This window comes from Strigops habroptila, chromosome 15 (assembly GCF_004027225.2).
Source record: "Strigops habroptila isolate Jane chromosome 15, bStrHab1.2.pri, whole genome shotgun sequence".
NCBI classification, from domain to species: Eukaryota; Metazoa; Chordata; class Aves; order Psittaciformes; family Psittacidae; genus Strigops; species Strigops habroptila.
In genome coordinates, this window is record NC_044291.2 from 1,264,260 (window position 1) to 1,283,731 (window position 19,472).

Genomic DNA, 19,472 nt, shown 5'->3' on the forward strand with positions numbered 1-19,472 from the left:
CTCTAGAGATGTAAATAAGATGCTCTCAATGGCGGGTCGCAGCCCCACATTCAGGGCCCCCAGCAGCCATCCCCATGGAAACCCGGCGCCCTGGCCGGGATGCGGGGGGCCCGGCGGGATCTGCCTGGCGGCGGGGGGAGGCCGGTGGGTCCGGGCGCTGTGTGGGGACGTGACTTCTCCTTCCATTCCAGGCTTCAACGGGCACCTCTGCCAGTTCGACATCGACGAGTGCGCCAGCACCCCCTGCAAGAACGGCGCCAAGTGCGTGGATGGCCCCAACACCTACAGCTGCGAGTGCACCGAAGGTGAGGGGTCCCCACGACCAGGGGGGCTCCAGGGGTCCCACGCCGCTGGGCAGGAACAAGCCACCTTCAGCCCCATCGTGTGCCATAAAACCCCATTATATCAACAAGTGCCCGCCTCCATGGGGGTGTCCCAAAAGCTCCTCACAGTGGGATGGTCCCCACTGATGTGACTCCCATGGGGCAGGGGCTGGCAGAGCAAGTCATGCCGGGTGTAAGGAGCCCGGTGCTCATGAGGTGTGGCCCTGCAGCAGCCGTCCCACCGTGCTCCTGCCGTGCTCCCACCTCAGCGGCGGGTGGCAGCGAGGGGGAAGGCAGGAAGGAAGGAATAAAGCTGCCTCTATGGGGACGCAAGGTGCAGGGCTGCGGGGGCTCGCCGACCGAAACCCAAGGAGCAGTTGCACAGAATGATGACTTGAGCCCTGGTGGCAAACAGTGGCTCTTTTGTGGAGCAGCTCCCGCCAGAAATCTTCCAGCTGAATGGCCTCTAATTAGTGTCTTGCTAATGCCAAGCCCCGATGAAAAGCTGCTATGTGGGCTTGGCGGGGTCTAGTCAAAGCTGTACTTTGTCCTCGGCTCTCCACCCCCAAACCCGGCGGGGAGGGAGCTGGCCAAGAGAATAGGATCTGCCGGGGGGGTTATTATTCGGGGGTGCCTGCGGCTGGCCCCCCCGTGAGCTGCGGGCGAGCGCGGGGCCCCGCTCCTGAGCCGGGGCGGTTTAATGCAGGTCATTGTGCACCCCGGGACAAAGCCCATGAGCTGGGTCTGAGCAGCGCTGCTGCCCGTGCTCCCCTGCCTGCGCTCTGCGCCGGGGGTCCTGGGGCTTGTGGTGGGGCGGGTGGGCAGGTCAAACCACCCCGGTGCAGCCTCACACCTGACCAGGGTGGGAAAGGGTTGTCCTGCATCCCCCATCCTCTCCCCATGTGTCCCATCCTGACCCCACATCCCCCATCCTCACCCTGCATCCCCCATCCGCACCCCATGTCCTCCATCCTCACCCTCTATGTCCCATCCTGACCCCATGTCGCCCATCCTGATCCTGTATCTCCCATTCTCACCCCATATCTCCCATCCTCACCCCGCATCCCTCCCGCTGGTGGCAGGTTTCTCAGGCGCTCACTGCGAGATTGACATTGATGAGTGCGACCCCGACCCGTGCCACTACGGGACCTGCAAGGACAGCATCGCCTCCTTCACCTGCCTCTGCCAGCCCGGCTACACGGGCCACCGCTGCGACATCAACATCAACGAGTGCCAGAGCCAGCCCTGCAAAAACGGGGGCACCTGCCAGGACAGGAACAATGCCTACAACTGCCTCTGCCTCAAAGGGACCACGGGTGAGCAGGAGGGACCCCCAGGGCTCCATGTGGGTCAGCAGTGCCAGTGCAGCATCCCTGCCCCATCCCGGGGTGGGTTGGCTCTGGGGCATCCTTGGTGAGGGTGAGTTCTCCCAGCTTGGTGCTCGGCTCCTGCAGGACCTGCTCCCCATCTGGGAGCTGCTTATGGCAGAGGTGCTGTGCCATGGAGCAGTGGCACCCATTGGTGCTGGTGGGCTTTGTTTTGCCTGGTCAGTGGTGCTTGGGACCCTCTAATGCCACCACTGTCCTCCCCAGGGCCCAACTGTGAGATCAACCTGGATGACTGCGCCAGCAGCCCCTGCGACTATGGCAAGTGCATCGACAAGATCAACGGCTACGAGTGCACCTGCGAGCTGGGGTACACAGGTAAGAGCAGAGCATGGGGCCACCGCGACTGCAGACATGGTGTGGATCCAGGGGAGCCTTGGGATGTCCCCTGTGCCTGTGGCAGTGCCGGGATGCCGCACGCAGCTGGGGCGAGGTGCAGTGGGGTGGGTTGATGCTGCCTTCCTGCTTCCCGCAGGGAGGGTTTGCACCCTCCAGCGCTCCTGCTTTGCTCAGGAGAGTGACCCTGGCTCAGGCCGCAATCAAAGGGGTGTCTGGTGCCGGGAATCCGAGTCCCGCTGCGCCCACTCCCATGGGTATCAAGTTGCCGCCTTGTCCGACTGGTTTGTTTGATGGGAATGGCGGAGGGCTTTGATGGGAGCAGCCCCCGCCTCTCCCCGCTCCACAGCCCCTTGTGCTCCAGCCCGCCGGGAGCCGCCATAAAGCCGGGCTTTGTCGGCCATGGCAGGTAGGGTTACAGGCTGAAACCAGCTCCCTTCGTTATTCCCTCCTGGACCAAATGAGCCCAGGGCACAGCCTCTTCCCAGTCACATTAATGAAGCCAGGCGGGCAGCGCAGGGGTGTGAAGTCACCCTGCCTGGAAGGCAGCCCGCTCCTATGCAGCCAGCACACGTGTGCCTGGAGATCAGAGCCTCCAGCAGCCATTCCGGGTGGCTGGAAGGGGACCTGCCCGGTGGGTGCCCCCCGGGATGCGGTGTGTGCGCGCCGTGCCATGCCATGCATCCTGTGGGGTAGCGCTTCCTCATACCCCCTTTCCCAGGGCGCATGTGCAACATCAACATCGATGAGTGTGCCAGCAACCCCTGCCACAACGGGGGCACGTGCAAGGATGGCATCAACGGCTTCACCTGCCTCTGCCCCGAGGGCTTCCATGACCCCAAGTGCCTGTCCGAAGTGAATGAGTGCAACAGCAACCCCTGCATCCATGGGAAATGCCACGACGGGCTGAACGGGTAGGCTGGAGGGCACGGGGACCAAAGGGCTACCAGCAAAGCCAGGGTCAGAGGCAGGGCGGCCATCCCCTGTGCCAGTGCTAGTGCCAGGGATGTTTCCCTGTGGGGGCACGACTAGGAGATGGGGTTTGCCGGGTGGATGATGGCTGCTGTAGCCAGGAGGGCCAGGTCCAGCCAGATCCTGTGTTTCATGCCCCAATTTCCCCCCAAAGCTACAGGTGTGACTGTGACCCAGGCTGGAGCGGGACGAACTGCGACATCAACAATAACGAGTGTGAATCCAACCCCTGCATGAACGGTGGCACCTGCAGGGACATGACCAGCGGCTACATCTGCACATGCAGGGAGGGCTTCAGCGGTAAGGGTGCAGCCAGGGACACTGCTGGGGCCTGGGTGGGAGCTGTGGGGGGGTGTCCCCATGCTGCTGGATGGGCTGGAGGAGGTGGAGACCCCAGGTCTGGTTGGGAGATGTGGCAGTGCAGCCAGCATGGGGACCTTCGGCAGGGTTTGGGTGCTCATGGCTGGAGCTCAGAGCAGGAGGCTCTTCCAGGGTGATGGGTGGGCCATTGCTATTGTCACCACATCCCTGCTGTACACTCAGCCCTCTCCCAGCACCACACCTCTATCACAACCGCTTCTATCTATGTTCCTTAACGCAGGACCCAACTGCCAGACCAATATCAATGAATGTGCCTCCAACCCTTGCCTGAACCAGGGCACGTGCATCGACGACGTCGCCGGCTACACTTGCAACTGCCTCCTGCCCTACACAGGTATGGGGGAGCTCCCCGTGCCCCCCAGGCTCTCACTGGGGCTCTGTGGGGCTGCTGCTTGGTGTGTAACAGCAAATCAGTTCCCTTTTGCATGTGCAGCGAGGCTCCCCTTGCACTGCCCTGCATGGGGCTGCCCATGGCTGCGGCTCCATCTGCCTGTGCCGCAGCGCAGCTGGAGGAAATCTGGAGGAGCGTTGGGAAGCAGCCAGAGAGAGCTTCCTCCCTCCTCATCCTCCTCTTCCTCCTCCTCCTGGAGGGCACTGAGGCAGTGGTTTGGCCACAGTGGCAGTGGGGCAATGGCACTGGGTGGTTGCCCCATTCACTCCCCACTGCCCTGGGGGGCCGGTGCTGCCGGTGGCCCCATTCTCTGCCGTGATGCTCAGGCTGGAAGAGGCGAGCAGAGGCCGAGGGGCCGGGGGATTCTGCTGAGCCAATTCCTGTTTGCCGGCCTCCTGCTTCCGCTCGCGCACAGCGGCAGCCGGAGCACAATTGCAGGAAGCCATGAGCTGTTTCCTGCCCTCAGCAGTGGCCATAGAAACCCCTGGGGGGACGAGGACTGGGGGAAGGCTCTGGAAAATAGCAAAGGCCAGTTCGGGAGATATTGGCTGACAGGGAAGATAAGGGTTCGGAGGGAACGTGTCCCTTGGCTGGATGTAAACAGGAAAAGCAGCCAAGAGGGATGGGGGGGAGCGCAAAGGGGGGAAAGACATCCCGAGCAGCACTTCCCTGCCAAAGGAAGTGTGCAGCGCTTTAATGCAGCCCAGATTGCCAGGGCGAAAGGATTCATGGAGGGCCTGGTGTCAGGGGGGACCGGGGATGGAGGAGATGGCCCCATCTGGGCTGCCCTGGGGTGGTGGGAAGCCCAGAGCCTGCCCCAGGGCAGGGCACAGGGGTGGTGGGAAGCCCAAATCTTGCCCTAGGGCACAGGGGTCTTGGGGTCTTGGGCCACTCATTGTGCTGGAGGGGGTGTCAGTGGGTGCTTGTGCCTGTGCAGGAGCCACCTGTGAGGACGTGCTGGCCCCCTGCGCTGGCAGCCCCTGCAAGAACGGCGGCGAGTGCCAGGAGTCAGAGGACTACAAGAGCTTCTCCTGCAGTTGCCCCCCTGGCTGGCAAGGTAGGGGCATGGCCTGTCTGGGGGTTCAGCCATGGGGTTCTCTGCTCTCCTTGGCTGCTTGGGGAGTGAAAGGTGGAGGGGAGGGAGCCGCAGGCAATGCCAGACAGGAGCAGCCCTGCACGGTGCCCAGCCTCGGCATGCCATGGCTCATGGATGTGGCCATCGCTTGCACCCCTTGGCAAGGGGTTTGCCGGTGCGAGCAGTGCCCAAAACATCATCATTGTCCCCGGGGCTTTCACCAGCTCCTCCAGCCCTCATGGTCCCTGTCCCGCTGTGTCCCACAGGTCAGACCTGCGAGATCGACATCAACGAGTGCGTGAAGAGCCCCTGCCGCAACGGGGCCACGTGCCAGAACACCAACGGGAGCTACCGCTGCGCCTGCAGGACCGGCTTCACTGGCCGCAACTGCGACACTGACATCGACGACTGCAAGTCCAGTAAGAGCAGGGGCTGGTCATGGACCACGCTCAGCCTGGCCCCATTGTCCTTCCTGGGGCTGGGATCCTCCTCCATGGGCATGGGTGAGCCCTGGCCATGCTGCAGGCCCTGGTGGGGTGTTTGGGCCACCTCAAGCACGTCCCATTGAGCTGCGTCAGTCCAAAGTCAGATGGGAGCTGGCAGGAAGGAGGTTGGGGGGAAGAGTGACGTGCAGGCAGTGAGCAAGTGTGTCCCATGTGCCTGCTCTCCCCGTGGGGCTGGCCCAGCCCCTGCCTGGTCTATGGGTTCTGTCTCATCCATCCGCATGGCCAGGGGATGCGTGTGGGGACAGTGCTGCGCGCGGCTCCCAGGATCCGTTTCACCTTCACATGCATGTCCCTCCTCTCCAGATCCATGCCGCAACGGTGGCTCCTGCTCCGATGGCATCGGCACGTTCTTCTGCGAGTGCCTGGCTGGTTTCCGTGGGCCCAAGTGTGAGGAGGACATCAACGAGTGCGCCAGCAACCCCTGCAAGAACGGTGCCAACTGCACCGACTGTGTCAACAGCTACACCTGCACGTGTCCCTCCGGCTTCAGCGGCATCCACTGCGAGAACAACACTCCTGACTGCACAGAGAGGTACAGCCGGGGCAGCTCCTGCCCGGGCACAGCCTTTGTCAGGCTGGAGCAAGGGGCTGACGTCCCTGCACTGCCCCATAGCCCTGGGCCAGTGTGTGGGGCTTTGGTGTGGAGCAGGACCGGCGGTGACTCACTGGGATGTGATGTGTGTGTTCCCAGCTCCTGCTTCAATGGCGGGACCTGCGTGGATGGCATCAACACCTTCACCTGCGTGTGTCTGCCCGGCTTCACGGGCAGCTACTGCGAGCATGACATCAATGAGTGTGACTCCAAGCCGTGCCTGAACGGGGGCACGTGCCAGGACAGCTACGGGACATACAAGTGCACTTGTCCCCAGGGATACACCGGACTCAACTGCCAGGTAGAGGAGCCTTGGGCTGACCATGGTGTCCATCCGTGCATGCTGGCTGTGGGGATCTGGGGGGGTCACTGCAGACTCCACTCCTGCAGAAGCCCTGCTGGGTCCTGACCCCCATCTCTTGCTCTGCTCCCCCCAGAACCTGGTGCGTTGGTGCGACTCCTCTCCCTGCAAAAATGGGGGCAAATGCTGGCAGACCAACAACTTGTACCGCTGCGAGTGCAACAGCGGGTGGACAGGGCTCTACTGCGACGTCCCCAGCGTCTCCTGCGAGGTGGCTGCTAAGCAGCAAGGTAAGTCCCTCACAGGGCCAGGGTTGGGGTCCTCAGGTGCCCCCCGTGCTGGGCTCTAAGCAGGAACATGCTCAATTCCCTTGGTGGGGATCTTTGCACAAAGTGAGTTCAAGGATTGCTGTAACGTGCACCCCCGACACTGCAGTCCTGGCTGCGATCCCTGGTGGGATGCGCAGTGGTCAGGACATGGTCCTGTGGTGTGTGGCTGTCACCGAGGTCCCCACGTCTCACTCTGCTCTCCCCGGCAGGTATCGATGTAGCGCATCTCTGCAGGAACTCAGGGCTCTGCGTGGACACCGGCAACACTCACTTCTGCCGCTGTCAGGCCGGCTACACCGGCAGCTACTGCGAGGAGCAGGTCGATGAGTGCTCCCCCAACCCCTGCCAGAACGGAGCCACCTGCACAGACTACCTGGGAGGCTACTCCTGCGAGGTGGGTGCCACGGCGGGCAGATACCCACAGGGAGATGCACCAGTTACTGCTGCTGTGCTGCGCAAGGGGTTTGGTGTCCCCTGACCCAGTTGGAGGCTGTGCTTCTGCAGCCATGTGGGAATTGAGGGAACCTCTCTAATAGCTCCCCTCTTTCCTCCTTGTAGTGTGTGGCCGGTTATCATGGAGTTAACTGCTCAGAGGAGATCAATGAGTGCTTGTCCCACCCATGCCAGAATGGAGGAACCTGCATCGATCTCATCAATACCTACAAATGCTCCTGCCCCAGAGGAACTCAAGGTAAATTAACTCCCCAGGCTGGGGCATTAGTGGGTTGAGTGCAGATATCCTCAATATCTGCTCATTAGCTGCTCGGGTTAGCAGAAGCAAATGCAATGGTAGAGGTTTGTGTTTGCTGTGGGCTTAGCCATCAAGGCCACGCGGGCTGCGCGGTGCCTCCAGCCAGAGCGGCGGCTCAGGCTGCCATCGACTTGGTCAGGCTCAGCCCCTTCGCAGGGAGGGTTCACACAAGGGACCACCGGGCACCCCGATACTGTTTGATGAGCTGTGTGGGTTGTTCCCCCATTTCTCTAGGGGTGCACTGTGAGATCAATGTGGATGACTGCAGCCCTTTCTTTGATCCTGTCACCCTGGGGCCCAAGTGCTTTAACAATGGCAAGTGCACGGATCGGGTAGGTGGCTACAGCTGCATCTGCCCCCCTGGCTTTGTAGGGGAGCGCTGCGAGGGAGATGTCAACGAGTGCCTGTCCAACCCCTGCGACGCCCGCGGCACCCAGAACTGCGTGCAGCGGGTCAATGACTACAAATGCGAGTGCCGGCCCGGCTACGCAGGTGAGCACCACGTCCTCCCCATGCCCAGCACCCAGCCTCCAGGCACCCCAAACACGCCACACGCCTTCCTCTGCTCCTCACACACTCCTCTCCCTCGGCAGGCCGTCGCTGTGACACTGTGGTGGATGGTTGTAAAGGCAAACCCTGCAGGAATGGTGGAACGTGCGCGGTTGCCAGCAACACCGGCCGTGGCTTCATCTGCAAGTGCCCCCCGGTAGGTACCTGCTCCTCTCCAGCTCTGAGCATGGGATGTTGCACAGCCCTGCGAGTCAGCCCCTGGCACAGAGGGGCTGTCAAGGGGACAATTTGGTCCCTGAGGCTTCCCTGGCTGTGATAACCAAGGGGTAAGCATGCAGGGGAAGATGCTTTGCTGTGGTGTTCACTGGAGGGAGGTGTATCCATATGTGCATATCCTCCTCACTTGCAAGGAGGCTGGGTTAGGGAGAAGGAGGTGGCTCAGCCCTGCAGGTATGATGCTTTGCAGGGCAGAGTCTTGCTTCGTTGACCATTATTTGTACCACGCAAAGGTGGAGCAGGCAGCTATGGAGAAGAGCTCCCTTTGTGTTGAGGGAGATGCTCTAACAGGGCTTACATTCTAGATTATTCTTGCCCATCACTAGTTTCAGAGGACATGTCAGAGCCATGCCCTGATTCACTGGGTTTGTGCTGAGTTTCCCAGAACACACACATGTGTTAGGGCAGCATCAGTAATCCTGACTCCCTCCTTGCTGTCACCTCCACAGGGATTCGTGGGTGCCACTTGCGAGAACGACTCCCGCACGTGTGGGAACCTGCACTGCCTGAACGGCGGCACCTGCATCTCCATCCACAAGAGCTCCAAGTGCATGTGTGCGCCGGCCTTCACGGGCCCCGAGTGCCAGTACCCGGCCAGCAGCCCCTGCACGTCCAACCCCTGCTACAACGGCGGCACCTGCGAGTTCTTCAGCGATGCCTCCCCCTACTACCGCTGCAACTGCCCCGCCAACTTCAACGGCCTCAACTGCCACATCCTCGACTTCGATTTCCAAGGCGGGATTGGGCAGGACATCATCCCACCCAAAATTGAGGAGAAGTGTGAGATCGCCGTGTGCGCGGGGTATGCCGGCAACAAGATCTGCGATGGGAAATGCAACAACCATGCGTGTGGCTGGGATGGGGGCGACTGCTCCCTCAACTTCAACGACCCCTGGAAGAACTGCTCCCAGTCCCTGCAGTGCTGGAAGTACTTCAACGATGGCAAGTGTGACTCCCAGTGCAATAACGCTGGCTGCCTGTACGATGGATTCGACTGCCAGAAATACGAAGGGCAGTGCAAGTAAGTGACTTGCTCTTCATGTTTTAAAGCCGTGACCTCTCCGCTGGTCATCTGTGGGTATTTTCTGGTTACATCTGCTAAAGCTCCGAAGTGCAAACTTGTTGTTCATTCTATGTTCTGTTCTGTTGCCTGTGGGGCTGCAATTACACTTCTCTGTGGTCTTACTGAGTTTATATACACTTGGAAGCTCTCTGGGTTTAGCTCATCCCAGATGGCTTCCCTGTCCTTGCCTGGATCACGCCATAGATGTGAATTCTCCAACTCACAGTAGGAGCGCAGTGAGTTTCAGTGCAGGGAGACCCCAGATGGAAATGCAGCCAGAAAGCATGATGATGTTAACATCCAGGCATTCACCAAACATTGTCTTTGGCAACAGCAGGAACTTAATCCCAGATTCCTGGACCAACTCTGGTCTGAATAACTATTGTGTGTCCCCATGTCTTCTCTGAGTCACAGTAATTTGTCCCTTTTTCTGACATCTAAATTAAAACTTGTAATTTAACAGCTGCTGTCTTTCACCTGCAGAGGTAAACACTTCATAGTGCTGCAGGAAACAGTTGCCTTCAGTGAAAACTGGCTTAGTGTCCATCATAATGAAGAATATTTATACGAAAGAGGGGTCCTTGTGGATCACCACTTATTTTCTCAGCAGATAGGTAATATGTGCAGTACTTTTTGTCTAATTAACTCTTCTGCCTTTCTTTTTCTCCCACCCAGCCCTCTGTATGATCAGTACTGCAAAGATCACTTCTCAGATGGTCACTGTGACCAGGGCTGCAATAACTTTGAGTGTGAATGGGATGGTTTGGACTGTGCAAACAACATGCCAGAGAAGCTTGCCGATGGCACGCTGGTGGTGGTGGTCCTCATCACTCCTGAGAACCTGAAGAACAACTCTTTCAACTTCCTGCGGGAGCTGAGCCGCGTCCTGCACACCAACGTGGTCTTCAAGAAGAACCCCAAGGGAGAGTATATGATCTTTCCATACTATGGCAATGAGGAGGAGCTGAAAAAGCATTACATCAAGAGGTCAACAGAGGACTGGTCAGATATGTCTAGTGCTGTCATCAACAAAGTAAAGAGCAGCCTGTACTCCAGGGCTGGCCGAAGGCAGAAGAGAGAGCTCGATCAGATGGACATCAGAGGGTAAGGGGGACCAGTGGGTTCCTTTTTCACTGAGCAGCATTTGTTTTCTGTGTTGATAATAGTAACACGCTATAAAGGGAAGGATGTAGGTCAGATAATTGTATTTAGACGTTGCTTTCTGTGTGAATAGAAACCGGATTTTGCTCTCATGTGGGAAAATCAAGTGATCATTCAGGAATCCCTGATACAATGCTGCGCCGACTCCCACGATTGAAGGAGCCCTGTGTATTGTTGGGAGCCGGGGCTGGGCTGGGTGGGACCTGGAAGCAGAGGTTGGCCTGACCGCCTGTCTGACTTCAGGAAGTCATTAAGTTAAGCCTCAGTTTCTCCCTGGGAAATGCTTTCTAGAGCTTTGTTGTAAAGCTCAATTACTGCAAACTGTGTTTGGAGATCTTTGGTATAAACATGTAGATCTAACCGTCTCCCTCTCTCTGGGCTCAATCAAAAGCCGCTGAAGGCAAAGGAGTTAGAGCAGCGAAACTGATGTGAAAAGATCTGGAGGCTCCCAAACAGCATTATTTAAGCTACTGTAGTGTCTGGGTAGGTTTAAAATGTTATGAAGCAGAGAATCCCTTCCATTCCTGTAGATAAGGAGTTAGATTTCATAGCATTCATTGAGGCAAATCCAATAGACCATGAGTGTGAGCTGCATGGCTTGGGCCACAAGGAAGCAAGGAGATGGGTTCCCACCTTCTACGTCCCACTGATGGCAAGTTAAAGAGGGGAGACAGGGCTCGTCTGTCTACACAGCGTGGTGATTGCTCTGTGTCTCTCTTTGGCTCTTCTCACACAGATCCATCGTCTACTTGGAAATCGATAACCGCCAGTGCATCCAGTCATCTTCCCAGTGCTTCCAGAGTGCCACCGATGTGGCGGCATTCCTGGGAGCCTTGGCCTCCCTTGGCAACCTGAACATACCCTACAAAATAGAAGCTGTTAAAAGTAAGTACGGCTGGTCAGCTGGGGAGGAGAGCCAGCCCAAACTTCCCAGCCTCACCCGTGTTCACTTACCTGCCAGCTGCCTGCATTTGGCCTGGTCTTCACAACCTTCTTGTTTTGGGGTCTTTTTGTTTAAGTCTGTTCTTAAAAAAAAATTGCAAAACCAGTTTATTTTTTTTGCTTATTCCAGGTTTATTTCAAAATCATTATCACTATAAAAGTTATAAAAAAAAAAAAGCAAAGAAAACCCAACCAGCTCCGATCAATCAGTGACATGCAAGGAGTTGAAGTTTGTATCTTGAAAATCCCCCCTAAATCCTTTTGTCTTAACAGCTCAATGCGAGCGCAATGATTTGAAGTTCACTAATCCTTTTCCTTAAAGGAGAAAAAAGTGAAGCTGTCTCCTGGTGCAGCCTGGCTTGTGCAGCCGAGAATTTGCCGATGGTTTGCAATTCTGATTAATAGCGTATAAAATGACCTTATTTTGGGGGGGCTGATTTAGACCAGACTTAGGTACCTCTATTAACTAATTTTCCCTTCATTTCCACTCGGTCACTGGTTTGCTATGCAGCTTAATGTCTCAGCATCTCTTTGTGCCCCACTGTTTTGTAGGTGAAACAGCCGAGCCCACAAAGAACTCCCAGCTGTATCCTATGTACGTGGTGGTGGTGGCTGTGCTGGTCTTGCTTGCTTTCATCGGAGTGGGAGTACTGGTGTCCCGTAAGCGGCGCAGGGAGCATGGGCAGCTCTGGTTCCCTGAAGGCTTCAAAGTGACAGAGTCAAGCAAGAAGAAGCGACGAGAACCACTTGGGGAGGATTCTGTTGGACTGAAGTGAGTAATTTGCTTGCTAACCTTTAGAACGCAGTGCAGTGGGGCTGCTCAGGGCTCTTCTGAAAGAACCCAGCGGAGTTTTGTTCTTTAGGGCATCATATTGGTGTGGTGGGGAGGAGAAAAACCAGGTTTCTTAAAGTTCTGCATGGGGAAAACAGTGTTCCCACCTGGAGGAGGTTTTTAAATGCTTCGTGGTCCATTTGCACGCGATAAAAAATGAAAGGAGGGAAACCTGGAAATTCCTTTCTTGATTCTTCTTTCAGTTTGTGCCTGTAGATTAACACAGCCCATCACAGAGTGCTGCCAGCAGATGAGCTAAATTTTTGTCTGGTTTTATATTTAAAGGCCCCTCAAAAATGCTTCAGATGGCACACTGATGGATGACAACCAAAATGAGTGGGGTGATGAGGAGACCTTGGACACCAAGAAGTTCAGGGTAAGCTCACTGCCACATCCCTTTTCTATGCTGCAAGTAGTCACTGGCTGGGTTTTGCCATGGAAGGCACAGGGAGCTGTGGAAAGCAGCAGAGCAGAGGAACCCTCGGGGGCCTGGTCTGGGCTGTGTGTTGCTGCTGACAGCGCCTTTGCAACCTGTGTGTGACAAACACACCTTTGAGGCTCACAGACCTTCCCCCTCCTCGTGTGCTCTGCTCCATGCTCACTTCCCACTGTCGTTCCCCAGTTTGAGGAGCAGGCAATGCTGCCCGACACGGACGACCAGACGGATCACAGGCAGTGGACCCAGCAGCACCTGGATGCCGCAGACCTGCGCATATCCTCCATGGCACCTACTCCGCCGCAGGGGGAGATCGATGCGGACTGCATGGACGTCAACGTCAGAGGTCCTGGTAAGGTGACTCCTTTCCCTTCTGTGCTGCGTGTCAGCTAAGCTGAAATCCGCCCTTACCCATTGCTGATGAGCAGTCCCAGGCAGCCCGACCTCTATTGCTAGGACTGAGTCGCTGCCAGTCCTTCTGCATCGCATGGTTGTGCGTGATGTAGAGATGGACCCTGTCACGTTTCACTTTCCATGAGATCTCTTGTTTAATCACTGAGGTGGAAATTAGAGAATACAGAAGAAGTACCTATTAAATCATCCAGCTTATCTCTCTACCACTCCTAGATTCCTCTCCTCTCACCAAATTGCACGTTTCACAATCTTCTTTTTAGGTTTTTAGCTATATCAATAGTTCATAGGCTTTTCTATTATTACAAACATTTGGTCTTCCCCACGTCTGTGAAACTGTGCTCTGAAATAGTGAAAATATTTAATGCTGTGCTGTACCATACTCATGTTTGGTTTGAGCAACCTTCCATATAAATTGCACCTTACATGTTACAGTGTGCAAGCTCTAACAGATAAAATAGGAAAAGCAGCAAGCGGTGAGATACCACTAAGGAATTTCAGATCCATATCAGAGGAAGGATATTCGTGTTTGATGTTTAGAACGAGTCAGGAACCTGCCTTGATGCACCCCTGAGAATAAGCATCTATTGCAGACAGAGCATCTTGCTGATGGGGTAAAAAGCCTTTATTCACCGAGTTCCCCTGCGCTTTTCAGATGGCTTCACCCCACTCATGATCGCCTCATGCAGCGGAGGAGGGCTCGAGACGGGCAATAGTGAAGAGGAGGACGATGCTCCCGCCGTGATCTCAGACTTCATTTACCAAGGCGCCAGCTTGCACAACCAGACTGACCGCACCGGCGAGACGGCGCTTCACCTGGCTGCCCGGTACTCCCGCTCGGACGCTGCCAAGCGCCTGCTGGAAGCCAGCGCCGATGCAAACATCCAGGATAACATGGGCAGGACGCCCCTGCACGCCGCCGTCTCTGCCGATGCCCAGGGAGTCTTCCAGGTAACAGATACTTTCACCTATTCCCAGGGTTCTCTGGGGAAAGCGCTGGTGCTGCACATTGAGTCGGTCACACACTGAGCGTATCACAGGGTGCGGGGTGAAAGCCTTGAAAACTGGAGTCCCTGAGTGGTCTCAGGGCAAACTGCAGGCAGGAACTGGAGAGATCAGCCCTTGGAAAGGGTGTCGCAAGTCCTGAGACGTGGGTACCTGGAGCTCTCTGTCCCTCCTAACATTTGTGTTTCTGGCTCTTGTGGCAGATCCTGATAAGGAACAGGGCAACAGATCTCGATGCCCGAATGCATGACGGGACCACTCCTCTGATCCTGGCTGCTCGCTTGGCTGTGGAGGGCATGCTGGATGATCTCATCAACTGCCATGCAGACGTCAATGCCGTGGATGATCTAGGTACTGTGGGCATATAACAGGCTTCCTCTGAGGTTGTAGGAGAGGACTGCTTGCTGCTACTCTTACTACTCACTAATGAGTGCTGTATTTTGTGGTCTTCCTCTGTAGGCAAGTCAGCACTGCACTGGGCAGCTGCTGTGAATAATGTTGAAGCTGCAGTAGTCCTCCTGAAGAATGGTGCTAATAAGGATATGCAGAACAATAAGGTAGGGGTCTCCTGGGCTGACATAGGCAAGGAAAGAACCATTTGGGAAGTCTGTTAAATGGTAATCTTTTGCCTAAAATACATCACTGTCTGTCACTGAGGCTGATTTGATTGTTCTGATGTGAATGAAGCTGCTGAATTTCATAGAATTATAGAATCCCAGACTAGTTTGTGTTGGAAGGGACATTAAAGCTGATCCAGTTCCAAGCCCCTGCCATGGACAGGGACACCTTCCACTGGACCAGGTTGCTCCAACCTGGCCTTGAACACTGCCAGGGATGGGTTAGCCACAGCTTCTCTTGGCAACCTGTGCCAGCACCTCACCACCCTCAAAGCAGCATTGTGGGATTTGGTCCTACAGGTGATGTTGAGGGGCCATGCAGTGCTTGGTGAGCAGTATGATAACAGTGTTCATGTGGCCATCTCCTTGCATGTTCTGGGTCGCTCACAGGGTTTGATATCAGTATAAGAACATGGCTCAGCAGGGTAGGAAAAAGCAGCAGCAGAACCTCAGAGGTGGTAATGACCATCCCTGCCACACAACCACACGGTGTTGGGTGTGGAGCTCAGCGTAGTGTTAAGCCAGGAGAATCTGTGCACTTACACCTATCCATCTTTGCTGGGTTTCCAGGAGGAGACCCCACTGTTCCTCGCAGCCAGAGAAGGGAGCTACGAAACCGCCAAGGTCCTGCTGGACCATTTTGCCAACCGGGACATCACGGACCACATGGACCGGCTCCCACGGGACATCGCGCAGGAGCGCATGCACCACGACATCGTGAGGCTGCTGGATGAGTACAACCTGGTGCGGAGCCCACCGCTGCACAACGGCCCGCTGGGAGCACCCACGCTGTCCCCACCGCTCTGCTCCCCCAACAGCTACATCAGCAACCTGAAGCCTGCCGTGCAGGGCAAGAAAGCCAGGAAGCCGAGTACCAAGGGCCTGAGCTGCAATGGCAAGGATGCCAAAGACCTCAAAGCCCGGAGGAAAAAGTCACAAGATGGAAAAGGATGTCTGCTTGACAACTCCAGTGTGTTGTCTCCAGTGGACTCCCTGGAGTCGCCCCATGGGTACCTGTCGGATGTCGCCTCTCCTCCGCTGATGACCTCCCCGTTTCAGCAGTCCCCTTCCATGCCTCTGAACCATCTGCCAGGCATGCCTGATGCCCACATGAGCATCAATCACCTCAACATGGCGGGGAAGCAGGATATGGCCATGGGAAGCTCCAGCAGGATGGGCTTCGATGCGGTGCCACCGCGCCTCTCCCACCTCCCGGTCTCCAGCCCCAGCACCGTGATGAGCAATGCCCCGATGAGTTTCTCTGTTGGCGGGGCGTCCGGGCTGAACGGGCAGTGTGACTGGCTCACCAGGCTGCAGAACGGCATGGTCCAGAACCAGTACAACCCCATGAGAGGCAACATGCAACCCGGGGCGCATCAGCAGACGCAGAACCTTCAGCACGGCATGATGACCTCCCTGCACAACGGCTTGCCCACCACGAGCTTGTCGCAGATGATGAGCTACCAGGCCATGCCCAACACCCGGCTGGCTTCCCAGCCTCACCTGATGCAGAGCCAGCAGCTCCAGCAGATGCAGCAGCAACAGCTCCAGCAGCAAAACCTGCAGCCGCAGCAGCAGGCGCAGCAGCAGGCGCAGCAGCAGCAGGCGCCGCAGCCGCCGCCGCAGCAGCACCACAACCCCAGCTCCAGCGCGAGTGGCCACATCGGCCAGAATTTCCTCGGTACGGAGCTGAGCCAGCCCGACATGCAGCCGGTGAGCAGCAGCACCATGGCGGTGCACACCATCCTGCCGCAGGATTCCCAGATGCTGCCCACGTCTCTGCCGTCCTCCCTCGCCCAGCCCATGACCACCACGCAGTTTCTAACTCCACCTTCCCAGCACAGTTATTCCTCCCCCTTGGACAACACCCCCAGCCACCAGCTCCAGGTGCCCGACCACCCTTTCCTAACGCCGTCTCCGGAGTCTCCGGACCAGTGGTCCAGCTCGTCTCCTCACTCCAACGTGTCCGACTGGTCCGAGGGCATCTCCAGCCCTCCCACAAGTATGCAGTCACAGATGGGACACATCCCCGAAGCCTTCAAGTGAAAGGCGGTGGTTCAGAGACGCTGGCGCGCACGGGGAGGTCGAAGCCCGAGGGAGACCTTTTTTAAAAGGACATTGGATGCTTTTATCAAAGGATCCTTTTTTAAATATGTTTTTATAAAAAAAAAAAAAAAAAGACAAATTAATTCCTTTTTTTTTTTTTAGTATTTATTTATGTACTTTTTATTTTACATGAAAACACTGCCTTTTTATTTATATGTTCTATTGTTAAGAACTCAATGTGGGACACCAGTTGTGTTTCAAGGAATCGAAAAATTAGGTTTTTATAGGACGTTCTCTTTTGTTTCGGGGGTTCATTGTGTTTGGTTTGAGAGGAAATGTCTATGTAAAGCTATAAGCGGCGATTTGTGATTCTGAAATGCCATTAATTTATTGTTTTTCTCTTTCAATTCAGAAAGAGGTGAAAAAGGGGAAGGAAAAATTGACTAAAACCACCACTTCTTAGGGGAAAAAAAATTAAATATGGAGGGATTTTTGGAATGTACTTTAAAATGTTTCCTTTGCTGTTGTATGAGAGGACATTTTATGGTACCAGTCACAAACCTTTGTTTAAATTTCAGTATTATATAGTTGTACATTTGCCTTGATAATAGAAATTTTTGTTCTCTCTTGTTTTTATATATATATATAAAAATATATATATTTAAATGATTTTATGAGCTAAAAAAAAAAGATAAATCAGGATTATAGACCTGTAAGAACAGGTTCTAAGCTAAAACACCCCAACAAACTACAAAACACGAATACTGTCCCCCACCAAAAAAGAAGAGTATTTGCCAAACCTTTAGGAGAGCAAGCCCATAACTGTGGAGTTTATACACAAAGGAGACTTAATTTCACTTTGAATATCTTTACTGTTTTTTTATTCTTGTGTTTGCATTTGAGTAACTGTTTAAGAAATAAATGCCATTATGAACTTGTAAAGCACATCCTTATTTTAAGGATGGCCTGCCTGTTTTAAAGAAGGTGTGTCTGTCAATGCAGGCAGCCTGAGTGAGATTACACAGCATTATAACCCTGCCACCGCCAGTGCTCGCCCGAACCCAGCTCCTCTGGCAGTGCCATCGCTGGGTGCCCGGTGGGAAGCGCTGCTGGCTTTGGTGGGATGCTGGACTGGTTAAACAGGAGGGCGAAGGGCAGCACAGCCGAGCCTGTGCCGTGAAACGTTGACATTTTGTTCTTGTTAGTCTGGAGTGATGCATCTTTTTTTATATTGGTGTGCACTCTTTCTGTGTATCATGTAAAATATAGTATAAGCCTGTGGCAGATTTAATGTTTGTAAATATGTTGGTTTTTTTAAAAGAAAAGGTGGATTTTGTTTCAAAAATCTAAATGAGCGAGTCTTAAATATATCATAAATATATCGCCTTATAGAGGTGTTGGAATATCACTCACTCGGGTGCAAAGGCAAGCAGACACCCTAAGACTAGATACGTGCATGGGACAGGCAAATAGAGAGCAGTGAATCAAGAAAACCTAAGAAAAGGGTTCCTTTTCCTCGTTCCTTTTTATTAGAACACCAAATAACATGGATATTTCTCAAGGCACAGCGCCTTGCTGAGCACTCATCTTAGTGAACGTTTCAGACCATTGTTATTGTGACATGCCTAATATGAGTGATAAAAACATCCCGTGGTGTTGAATCTTCCTATGTTTTATAAACTAGAGTGTAGTTTAAGAAAAGATATCTTCTGTAATAAAGTTATCTACATGCAAAGTTGTAGTTTGCAAAAATGATGTATTTTTTTTGGTTAACTGATTTGCAATAAATGATGCTTCTGGGCATCTAGATTTTACTAAAACTGGAACTTGGTGTTTTTGTTGTGGATTGGTTGAAATCTGGGCTCGATACCCGCTGTCTCTCAAGACTGCAGGGCTGCACCTTCCTAACAGCTTGTGCTCTGTGTTAAAGCTCAGAGCAGAGCTTTGGAGAATGAAACTTTCTCCTTAACTTGTGCAAAACTCTCGTCAATGTGAGAGGTTTGGTTTGAGCAAGGCAGGAGAGGCTCTGCCCAAGCAGCCCTTTACCTGTGCTGTGGATGCTCTGATGTCCTCCAGGCATCTGCCGTTAGGTCAGGATCTAAAAGGTTAATAATTGAAAAGTTGCCTTAAAGAACATCACTCACACATGTTCATCTGTATCCCATCACTTTAAAACTGCTTTCTGGTCAGGTTTTTAGGAGCATTCTCTGGCTGATGAGATGGCCAAGGGTAAAAAAATGGCCACGTGCTTCTAATTACACAGTGCCTATGGAAGCAGCCTGCTACGAGAGGTGCTAAGAGTTATGTAGAGTGCTTCCTACTTCACACACGGGCTGGGCTCTCAGAGGTGGTGTTTGCACAGGTAGGAATTGGGGAGCCATCTGAAGGGCCCCAGCACCCGAGGGAAGGTTTCACTAAGGCCATTCCAGGCACAAACACCACACAAACGTTTGCCGTCCTTGCTGCACTCAAGGTTTTTAAGGTAACTTGATTCTTTCTTTTCCCCACAGGGACTCAGTAGTTCAAATGCAGCTGCAAAGTTCCCAAATAACTGGATATAAATAGCCAACCCATGGACCTCCTCATGGTAACTCCTGGAATGCTGGTATTTTCCACTCCATGGCCAGGGAAGGAGCAGGCATGTGTGACCACGAGTGACCAGAGCGTTGCACGCTAGACCAGATGTTGGCGTGAGCATCCCCATCTCACTGGCATTCCACGGGCACGAGTGCTGGGATGTGTACGTGTGGGAGAAGCCTGGAAGGATGGGGCTGCGTGGGAACACAGCTGGATGTTCCCAGATGTGATTCATGGCCAGCACATGTGCGAGT

The 19,472-nt window shown here is 54.5% G+C and overlaps 1 protein-coding gene across 2 annotated transcripts in view; it reads left to right on the forward strand.

Annotated features, from left to right (window-relative positions):
• Positions 1 to 18,461, forward strand: part of NOTCH1 (notch receptor 1) — a 42,941-nt gene extending 24,480 nt beyond the window's left edge. Inside the window, exons 10-34 of one of the 2 annotated variants that reach the window (XM_030507142.1) lie at positions 192 to 305; positions 1,406 to 1,639; positions 1,916 to 2,026; positions 2,766 to 2,958; positions 3,171 to 3,316; positions 3,618 to 3,731; positions 4,726 to 4,845; positions 5,130 to 5,282; positions 5,673 to 5,901; positions 6,061 to 6,262; positions 6,399 to 6,552; positions 6,801 to 6,985; positions 7,150 to 7,282; positions 7,577 to 7,834; positions 7,936 to 8,048; positions 8,578 to 9,149; positions 9,867 to 10,295; positions 11,089 to 11,237; positions 11,847 to 12,066; positions 12,412 to 12,502; positions 12,749 to 12,914; positions 13,629 to 13,924; positions 14,182 to 14,329; positions 14,438 to 14,535; positions 15,166 to 18,461. In XM_030507142.1, the coding sequence (XP_030363002.1) occupies positions 192 to 305; positions 1,406 to 1,639; positions 1,916 to 2,026; positions 2,766 to 2,958; positions 3,171 to 3,316; positions 3,618 to 3,731; positions 4,726 to 4,845; positions 5,130 to 5,282; positions 5,673 to 5,901; positions 6,061 to 6,262; positions 6,399 to 6,552; positions 6,801 to 6,985; positions 7,150 to 7,282; positions 7,577 to 7,834; positions 7,936 to 8,048; positions 8,578 to 9,149; positions 9,867 to 10,295; positions 11,089 to 11,237; positions 11,847 to 12,066; positions 12,412 to 12,502; positions 12,749 to 12,914; positions 13,629 to 13,924; positions 14,182 to 14,329; positions 14,438 to 14,535; positions 15,166 to 16,641 (6,104 nt within the window). In that variant the 3' untranslated portion in view covers positions 16,642 to 18,461. The remainder of the gene's footprint in view (positions 1 to 191; positions 306 to 1,405; positions 1,640 to 1,915; positions 2,027 to 2,765; positions 2,959 to 3,170; positions 3,317 to 3,617; positions 3,732 to 4,725; positions 4,846 to 5,129; positions 5,283 to 5,672; positions 5,902 to 6,060; positions 6,263 to 6,398; positions 6,553 to 6,800; positions 6,986 to 7,149; positions 7,283 to 7,576; positions 7,835 to 7,935; positions 8,049 to 8,577; positions 9,150 to 9,866; positions 10,296 to 11,088; positions 11,238 to 11,846; positions 12,067 to 12,411; positions 12,503 to 12,748; positions 12,915 to 13,628; positions 13,925 to 14,181; positions 14,330 to 14,437; positions 14,536 to 15,165) is intronic. The other variant, XM_030507143.1, reaches the window with a different exon arrangement.
• Positions 18,462 to 19,472: the final 1,011 nt, after the last annotated feature.